Below are 10,419 nucleotides of genomic sequence, written 5' to 3'. Positions count from 1 at the left end.
ACAGAGCTTCAGGCGCCTGTGATTAGATCATGCTTCATAGATACTTCAAGAAATGTGTTTTTTATCTCTTTGCACTGAGTACATGAAACTTAGAACTTAAAGTATTTCTTTATGCTTACCCGTAATTGAAACAATGGAATCATCAGACTACAAGCTTTCTGTTGCCTAAGTATCAAGGTACTTCAGCAATGAAGTAAGCTTACTAAAATACATGTATATGCATTTTTATGTTAATTTTATAACAGAAAGGAGCAATCCATGAATAATATGCGGTAGGATGTGTTCAATTATTGCATGAGGTTATGTTCTGAGATAGGATAAAGAGTTGCTTTCGAAATACCAAAAAGACTCTTAAAACAAGACAACTAGTACTGTTACAGATAAAACTAGGTATAAACAGAATATGATGACAGTAAGCACTGCTATAGAAACTTGACAATTACAAACATGATGCTTATTGAAAACTGATCTGTTTATAGTTTGTTTTTGTTTTGTTTTTTACACTTGATAAACCCTTTGATTTCACACAAGTCTGATCCTGATTTCTGTTGAGGAATGCAGAGGTGACAGTTATTTTAATATTAACTCTTTCCTTCAAATGGCGTGGCTTCTGAATAAAGAAATAGCGGGTTTTGTCACTTTCGCATGTTATGACTTTTATTACAGCTGGAAGAGAACGATACGTCTAACAAATCAATGTTTCATATTTACTGCCCTAAACTACAGATGATTGTGCAGTAAATCTGATATTTCCGCCCTCGTGATGATATTATTTTTGTCTACCTTTTTCCTAATTGATTTTAAATTCACGATTTTAAAGATTGCGCACGATAACATAAAAACCACAAAAACAACACAGTGAGATAAACCATAGCTTTATTAAGTTTAAAATTATATTTGATATTTATTTCATCATTTTTTTTAATGTCAGAAATGACAAATATCACCGGTTGCCATAATTGATGTTCACAGCTTGCTGATAAACCATCTTGCGTGTGCTTCCCTATCATTTTTACATGTTATTGTAGGATCGTTCATTCAAATGGTAAGTAATATCTTTTAAGAACATTGAGATATTTATATATTTATATTACAATATAATCACTCTAATGTGCATCCATTATCTCATTGGAAAGATTTTGTTCTATACAATCTACCTATTTACTTAAAACTTTTTTTGTAGTTTTGTTGAATGGCATTTATACAACTAATGTTTCGGTCTGAGATTCTATCTGAATGTTAACAATATAATCTGAATATTATTTTTTTATACTTTTTTTTTTATCTTATATTTATATTTGTATATTTTTAATTATTGTTTAAATTATATATCTCGCAGTATATATATATTTATACCGATACATTTTCTTTCTTTCTTTTCTTCCTTTTCCTACTAAGACAATTGGTATTGCAAGTTGTGGATACTTATTTTATATTATGGAATAAATTGTCTTCGAGAACGCTAGTGAAATTTTGATTTATGATTACTTAACAGTTGTCTCCATTTTTTTATCTATATTCTAACAATATGAATATCTAATATAATATGGGTCTATAGAATAGATACTGATTAAAGGCAACGGGTAAAGATGCGCCATCAGAAAGTGTTAATGTTTGTTCCGAAAAGGATTTCTGTACTTAGAATATACCCTTTGCATATTCGATAAGCAATGGATATGCGAAAAATCTTTCCGACTATCGTTATATATTCGACTCGCAATGGATATTTGTACAACATTTGCCTATGTTATAGGTTCAGTTACAATGGATATGCGAACAAACATTGACGACGTTATACATTGGATTTGCAATGGATATTGGTACAACCTTTATCGAGGTTATATACTCCATGTACACTGAATATGCAGATAACTTTTACCATAAAAAGTCGTTTTTTTAACCCGACTAACAATTATCGATAAATCTAATGTCATGGTTAAAGTAAAAACATGATTTCAGATTTGAGAAAACCAACAAAGTGCATTTGCGACCAGCATTGATCCAGACCAGCCTGCGCATCCGCACAGTCTGGTCAGGATCCATGCTGTTCGCTTTCAAAGCCTATTGCAATAACTGTATATATATTAATTTAATTCTACCTTTTTGGTCCACCTGTTTCTCGTGTATTGAGGATTTATTTATACACTAATCATCATTTGAAAGGTCTCCGAGGTAGTTAGTAGGGTACCGGTATTTTAATGTCTTTAATACTGTCACATTTATGGTCAAAACGTATTTTTTTAATTGTAAATATGTTTCGAACACATTATGCATGAGAATGTTGCAGTCATACTAGTTAAGACATTTTGATAGTTTTCATTAGTCCATTCGTAAATCGTTGCCGTTGTTGTTGTTGTTGTTTGGAGGGAGTTCTTTTAAACGGTGTCAGAAATGGTTGAAATAAGGAAATACCATTTTCAATTTAAGATCACTTTTTACCATGGATTATAAACTAAATCAGATACTTTGAAAAAATCATAAAGTTCCTATTACTACCCTCGGAGCTCTCATATTAATTAAAGGACCTAAAAGCGATCGAATAATAGTCATTGGATTAGCAGCAATTTGATTTTATAAAAATCATTCCTTTGAATATTCAATTACGGGAAGGCAACCAGATGATACGGTCTATAAGAAGACCCTTTAGGCGCATAGAAAGCATCCAACGCAATTTTTCACACAATAAGTTGATAGTTTCTTTAAAAAAAATGGTTTTCATTTCTTCAAAGAATTATGGTGTACTAAAATGAGCGTACCTTGTGCTGGCAAACTCCGCCTATCGAGATGACTCGTCCGCTGTGACATCGTTGAACTAATTTTTTTACTAGATTTGTATACTGGTATTCATTTTTAGTTCGTATGAAACTTGATGAAAATCGAATGCTTCATAGTTGCGTTTAATTCCTTAAAGTATTGTTCTGGATTCAAAAAAAGTTATTCTCCGAGGAATGCATAACCGTACGCAACAGATAATAATTCTAAACCTGAGCACTATGTTGTTAATATCTGAATTGTTATGACAACATTTCTGTTTATGCATAATCTGCCCTTCTCTTCAATATACAGTAATATTGTAAAGGAAGGCATTTGTTTTATTCTATTTTTATCTGTTCTTTTTATGATCAATGTCTTATTTCTATTTTAGGTACAGAAAATGAAGTTTGTTATTCTTGTGTCCATATTATCTGTATGCTTTGGAGCACCTAACTTTCCAAGCCAAAGGGGACACGTCAGGGGATTTGGTGGTGAAAGCTTCAGCGGAGGTGCTTCTTTAACGGTGAGAAGCGGTGGAGGTGTTGATCCTGCATATACAGGTGGCAGCGGCCCTTCATATTTGACTAGCAGTGTAGGAGGAGGCCAACCATATATAGGCAGAAGAGGAGGCGGTAGTTGGGGAGGACCTCCAATGACTGCTGGAAGCGGAGTTATGGGTGGAGGAAGTCATAGTGGCGGTAGACATCATATGGGTGGTGGTAGCAGAGCATCATATATGGGCGGAGGGAGTAGCAGTGGGGGAGGACCTCATATGGTTGGTGGTAGTGGAGGGACATTTATGGGCGTTGGGGCTGGTGGTCCGTCCGCTGGAAGTGGTGGAGTACAAAGTGGTAGTTTTCCATCTGCAGGTCACAGTGGCAGTTTTGGTCATTCCGGTTTCAGTAGAACAGGAAGTGGTCATACTAGACAATCAGGGTCACCTGGTGCTAGTGGTACAGCAGGAACAGGAATGGCACGTGGACAAGGAGGGCGAGGTGGAGGCAACGGTGGTAGTAGTCAACCACGTGAAGGGTATATAGGTGCACGAGGTGGTCAAAACGGCTTTCCGGTTCATGGCGGTTATTGTGCTGGGCAGATGTGCGCTGATGGTGGTTTATCGGCTGGTGTTGGCAATGGTATCGGAATGGGAACTGAAAGAATGATGGAGGAAAGGTTAAGAACAGGTCGAAACGAAGACATTAGAGCGTATGAAAGGATGACCGGTGGCCCTGCGGCTGGAGGAGGTGGAGCCATGGGTGGACATACGGGTGGAGGAATGCCTGGTATGGGTGGACATATGGGTGGAGGAATGCCTGGTATGGGTGGGCATATGGGAGGAGGAATGCCAGGTATGGGTGGCCCAATGGGAGGAGGAATGCCTGGTATGGGTGGACATATGGGAGGAGGAATGCCTGGTATAAGTGGCTCAATGGGAGGAGGAATGCCTGGTATGGGTAGCCCAATGGGAGGAGGAATGTTTAGCATGGGTGGTCCGATGGGAGGTGGTGGGATGTCTATGATGGGCGGTCCAATGGGAGGTGGAATGTATAGTATAGGTTAAATGGACACTGGAATAAGAATGTCTAGCGGCCATGGTCGAATATAAACATTAAGATTTCCAAATGTCATTGTAAGTAATAGGGTGTTGGGGTATCAAAGAATATCATTTAAATTGGTTCCGATAAAACGATAGGGAAGTTCAGTTTTTACAAAGACGAAATCCATTCTTCAGCAAAATTTATAATAATAAGTATAAGCACTAAGATGCTTTTGTAGATAGTAAAATGTTTAAAAAAACAAATTATGCGTGTTTGCAATTTTTTTATGTACGTTATGTTTTGAATTTTGTTTTTTTCTTATCCAGATGACTAACTCTTAATTGTTACAGTAATTTATGAAGTTACTTTATTTCCGTTAAAGAATAAAAAAGTGCAATATGCGCAATTTGTTTGTTTGTTTACTTCTGAGATCAGTTATTAATATACATATATGTTGAGGGATATGGAATAGTGTCCGGTGACCCTGCAGTGGAAGAAGATGGGGTTATGAGTGGACGTATGGAGGTGGATGCCTAGTATAGGTGGACCTATGGGAGGAGGAATGCCTGGAATGGGCGGGTCGATGGGTTGTGGTATACCGGGTATGACCTTTCAACAGCGATTAACCACTGTGTTCTTTTATGTGTGTTTCTTTTCCCCTTGTTGTCTAATTATTTCAATTTGTTAGTGCATATTTGTGTAAATGTTATAATTACATACCCTGCTGTAGGATTTCGTTTCGGGTAGGTTGTGTTCTTGAAACTTGAATATTTCTTTTGGATCTTTGTCCTTGTATCAACACTACCTTACATTGACTGATCAATCAATACGTCTGTGATGATATTTGTATACAACACTTCAGAGACTATTGTAAAGTTTGGACGCAGCTATAAACCTATATGAAGCTCTGTTACGCTTCGTAAATACTTATTTTTTAACAGAGGGTATAGTATTAAGACTTCTGACTGAAGTTCATTGCCTTTTCTGTCATATTAAATAACGTACAATCTGAATGAATGCAAACCGCAACACGGACGACTAAGTCAATGTTGCTAGGACTAGACTGGATTTCTAACAGTTCTTTTCTGACGAAGAGACGGCCAGAAAAATCAAGCATGTTCAATGTTTGATTAGCGTATATACTATTACAAAACAAGAAAATGTCGCTTTATCCCCTGTGTGTGTGTAATAAAGACAGTTGGCAGTACATTGCAAAACGCTTGCTTCACTATAGACCAGTGGAATGAAAATATGTTTGTCATGCATTGTCTACATAATGTTCTTGAATTTCTACTCTTAGATGTAATCTAGAGTTCTGCCTTGTTCTAGACATTATCTGTCTCAATTTTCTTTATCTGGAATCTTTTTGGAACGGAGCGTTATCAGAACAACATCATGTCAAGTTTAATTGTGTGTCATCTCTTGCCATGTTGATGTTCTAGTATTTGAGAAAGAGATTTTATTAAATGAGCCACGCCATGAGAAAACCAACATAGTGGGTTTGCGACCAGCATGGATCCAGACCAGCCTGCGCATCCGCGCAGTCTGGTCAGGATCCATGCTGTTCGCTTTCAAAGCCTATTGAAATTAGAGAAACTGTTAGCGAACAGCATGGATCCTGACCAGATTGCGCGGATGCGCAGGCTGGTCTGGATCCATGCTGGTCGCAAACCCACTATGTTGGTTTTCTCATGGCACGGCTCAAATGTTAAATTTTCAAGACTAAGAGAGGGAAATGTTGAAAAGCCATTTTATGACGATTCTTTACTTTTCTGTGATATTAAACAGCTTAAATATTTATATTTTCTATCAAATTCTTCTTATCAATGCTCTGACAGCTGCATAACTGGGAAAGCAGGACAGGCTATATGCTCCATCCAAGAGATTGTCTCGTTACGTATCACTTAAGTTACGAATAAAAACCTCCAATGATGATGTCTTTACTGTCAAAATCCGAGAACTAGTCTTAGACCACGATAATCCGTAAATAGCCAATCGCAAAGCAGACTTGTACCCGTCTATATTTCATATACAACAGTAGCGTTGTATATATATCGGGGGGAAACTTGGGCAAAAAACGCGTGAATTTCGTGCCAATTTACCATCTAACAATACAGGCTAACGCCGGAGTTAAATGACCTTGCAATATTCTCACCAGTTATCAATGGGATAAAAAATAAGACTGACTTGGAGGTAAATTCAGCTGATAACGTCTAAATATTAATGTTGTAAAAATGACACCATGTTATTAGATATCAATAAAAATGAATTACAATAAACTACATATTAGTAGTGTAGAACCAACTGGGTAAAAACGTAATTTACACATTCGCTGAAACGTTTCCAACAGTTGTAACTTTTTATGTTCACTTGTTATAAAAAAGACTTGTCAGCACGATCCTTACATTTGCAATCAACTGGATCCAGTTGTTCGAAACTTTAACAGGCGATTGAGTTAACGGTCGATTGACTTTATCAGTAGATTTCGACAGTTTAGAAAACTTAGAAAATGCACTTGTTAAGAATTATAAACACTAAACCATCTTTACAGTAAAATTAAAACATCATACTAGTGTTTCCCACCCACCAAGACTAGTATCATAAATAGAAATTTAACAGGCGGTTAGTTTAACAGCTAAATGCAGTGGTCGTGGGTTCGAGCATCATTGGGGTCACGACCATGACTTTTCATATGACCCCAGTACTAGTTTTCATAGGAAATGGACTCGAGAGTGGTTACAATAAGCTTAAACAGTTAAAGCTTTCATCAAAATCGAGCTAAAACAAATTAGTATAAACTAAACTAAACTAAATTACAGTCCGTTAAAGTTTCAAACAACTTGGCCCAGTTAGAAAGTAAAACAACTTCATCATTCTTACAAGAAGGACACGGTATAGTAAAAGGTATTCGTAGTCCTACGAGCATCTACGCACTAACTATATCCTGATAAACAAAGTAAACAAATAAAAAAAGAACTAACTAAATAAATAAATAAATAACCTGGCTATCTTCTTGAATCAACAAATCAACGTATCTGTCATCGTGTTTCGCCAACATGCAAACTCCTCACAAAAACTAATTGTTCAGCATGCAGTCCAGTTTTGAGTATTTTTGAGAAATCCATATTTAACTGTTTAGCATTAATTTTGTGATTGCAAATGACTCAAAGTGTTAATGAACGTTATTTCTTAGTAAATCCAGTATTTGAGTAAAACTGAATTTATACAAATAACCTGCATTCTTTCATATGCCCTACTGACAATTAAGCGCTAACGGTACAAAGATGATATTACTCTAAGCTTATAAAAACACGTTAATCCTAATTTCTATTGAACGCGTGGGAGAGTTTTCAATAATTGCAGTTTTTATGTCACGTGGTCTAAGTCGGATAGACAACTCGTGCCGTTGTCTACGGGATATAGACAACTCGCTATGCTCGTTGTATATATCCCGTAGACAACGGCACTCGTTGTCTATCCTATACATAACTCTAGAAATAAACAATTACTACGTATTCATAGTCTATGTAAACATATTTGATAAACAATTTAATGTGTATTTTACGAAAGCCCAGTGGTGACGGTGACTATGAAGTCACCACCGGGCTTTCGTATTTTCGAAGTATTAACAATCCTATTCATTATGTTTAAAACTGTATACACTTAATATATGTAATGCTAAACACAATATAAATGTGTACTACCCCTGAAAAACTAGAAGGTTTTTTTTTTCAATCGAAATTTACTTATGAATGTAACTCAACATATACACTTGACAAATCTACTAACGCAACATTTAGTTTTCTTCTAATGTTTTAAGCGTGACGTGAGAGGTGTTATACATTTATAGGACTATTATACAGAAATTCCAATAACATGGATTCATATCATCTACTCATTTTACTAACTTTCTGTTAATAATAAGTTCCCAAACGTGGTTTCGACCGGATTGATATATTCTTACACATAAGAACTCAAAACTCGGGTTATTCTATGAAAAATCACACTTGGGAACTTATTATTTCGATTCTAACACGACATACTAGTATCAAAAGTGTTAGAAAAAAAATGGTAACTACTTTTTACGACCGTGCTACGCACCAACTGGACCGGATGACGTCATTGCACGCGAGTGGTTTATTGCAGAATAACCCGAGATAGATTATGCTCTACATGTATGTAGGATATTTGCTTGTCGTGTTAGAATAAATTTTATTTCAAGACAAAAATGAATCTCACATAAAATGAACAGCCACAGAATAATCGTTGCATAATATTCCCTAACAACAGGACAGTGTTCTCAAACATAACCAAATGTAAAATTCACTACAAAAACATCGATAATATATCTAAGAAATTTTAGAATTTTGCAATTTATCAATAAAACGTTTAACGGGCATTTGGTAGAGCCAACCATAATTTACGACATAATTGTTTTTGTTTCTTTTGTGTGTGAAACGTTTTGTATGAATGTACTTTACAAATAAGGATAATCAATCTTTTTCTTCAATGTAAAGGTAAGACATGTTCCGTCAAGCTATAAAATATAAAAAATGAAACACCAGCACATAGGAGAAAATTGAATTCAAGGAAGTAGTACGTACCTTAACATTCAAAATTTGTAATTAATTGAATTTAAGGAGTTAGTATACCTTAACTTTCAAAATTTGTTATTAATTGAATTTAAGGAGGCAATATACCTTAACATTCTTGCCGTTATAATTTATCTATACTGTATACTATTAATAATTGAGACGCGCCATGAGAAAACCAACATAGTGGCTTTGCGACCAGCATGGATCCAGACAAGCCTGCGCATCCGCGCAGTCTGGTCAGGATCCATGCTGTTCGCTAACGGTTTCTCTAATTGCTATAGGCATTGAAAGCGAACAGCATGGATCCTGACCAGACTGCGCGGATGCGCAGGCTGGTCTGGATCCATGCTGGTCGCAAACCCACTATGTTGATTTTCTCATGGCGCGGCTCATATAATCGTTTCAACAAATACGCACGATTGTTGCAATAGTTTACTGCACAATATTTTTGGTAAGACATAAGGATATCTTGCAAAAATCTAATGTCAAATTGTTTGTACCACTATTGTCACTTTCGGAGTACTCACTTTTCTATGGATATTTTAGAGAAATTATTTTTCATCTAAAATATGTTGATAAGTCCATTTTTAAATGCGACCAATTGAAAAAAATCAGAAACATAACGAAATGCAATGACTAGTCATCATCAAATTACACATTTAAATTTTTTAGTCAAATGTAAAATTCGGCATCGAGGCATTCGTCTTTTTCATATCCTGTTTCCTGTCGAACTGTTATAGGGAGATTTTTTTTATCTAAATCATTTCTTGGTCTTTCTGTATTGTACATTGACAATACCAGTAACTATATCCTGATGTGCACCCTTCAGTGTTATCAAAACTAACAAAGAAAAAGTACTGGGATGATATATACTATTTTATTATATCCCCAATGTTGTGTACAACTTGTGTGCATGTACGTGTATATATATTATAAAACAAGCATAATGTAATCAAAATCTTTCTGCGATTGTCAAGTAGTTATAGCAATGATAAAAATGTTATAGCCAGATTTAACGGTTTCTATGTTTGACAGTATGCTGTTTGACACTTTGTTTACCCGTTTGTGTGTGTGTGTGTGTGTGTGTGTGTTCGGGTTTGCGACGGTGTGTACTTGTAGCAGTGAGCACAATGCCCAACTTTATAGTGCTGCCTCACTGGAATATCACGTCGTAGACACGTGACATGATACCCCACCCAGTCACATTATACTGACACCGGGCTGACCAGTCCTAGTACTATCCTCTTAATGCTGGGCGCCAAGTACCATTTTTAACGTCTTTGGTATGACACGGCCGGGGATCGAACCCACGACCTTCCGCACTCGAAGCGGACGCTCTGCCACTAGGCTACCGAGGCGGTCGTTTACCAGTTTGTTACCTATTCTTAATGCTTTACTGGAAACCATCCAGTCGTTATTCTTCCGCTATGAGCTTATTCCTCTCTCTAAGCTTTAATGTAAGCCAGTCGTTTTATCCTCTATTCTTTACATAAACCCCGTCGTTTTCTCCGCTCTATTCTTTATATTAACCC

The 10,419-nt window shown here is 36.3% G+C and overlaps 1 protein-coding gene across 1 annotated transcript; it reads left to right on the top strand.

Annotated features, from left to right (window-relative positions):
- The first annotated feature begins 896 nt into the window (after positions 1-896).
- On the top strand, positions 897-4,693 carry LOC128556047 (uncharacterized). Its single transcript, XM_053539954.1, has 2 exons — positions 897-1,045; positions 3,146-4,693. Exons 1-2 carry the CDS (start codon positions 1,043-1,045, stop codon positions 4,313-4,315), a joined length of 1,173 nt encoding a protein of 390 aa, XP_053395929.1. The 5' UTR covers positions 897-1,042; the 3' UTR covers positions 4,316-4,693.
- The last annotated feature ends 5,726 nt before the right edge of the window (positions 4,694-10,419 follow it).

This window comes from Mercenaria mercenaria, chromosome 3 (assembly GCF_021730395.1).
Source record: "Mercenaria mercenaria strain notata chromosome 3, MADL_Memer_1, whole genome shotgun sequence".
In the NCBI taxonomy this organism is placed as follows: Eukaryota; Metazoa; Mollusca; class Bivalvia; order Venerida; family Veneridae; genus Mercenaria; species Mercenaria mercenaria.
This window is presented reverse-complemented; position numbering and strand designations above follow the sequence as displayed.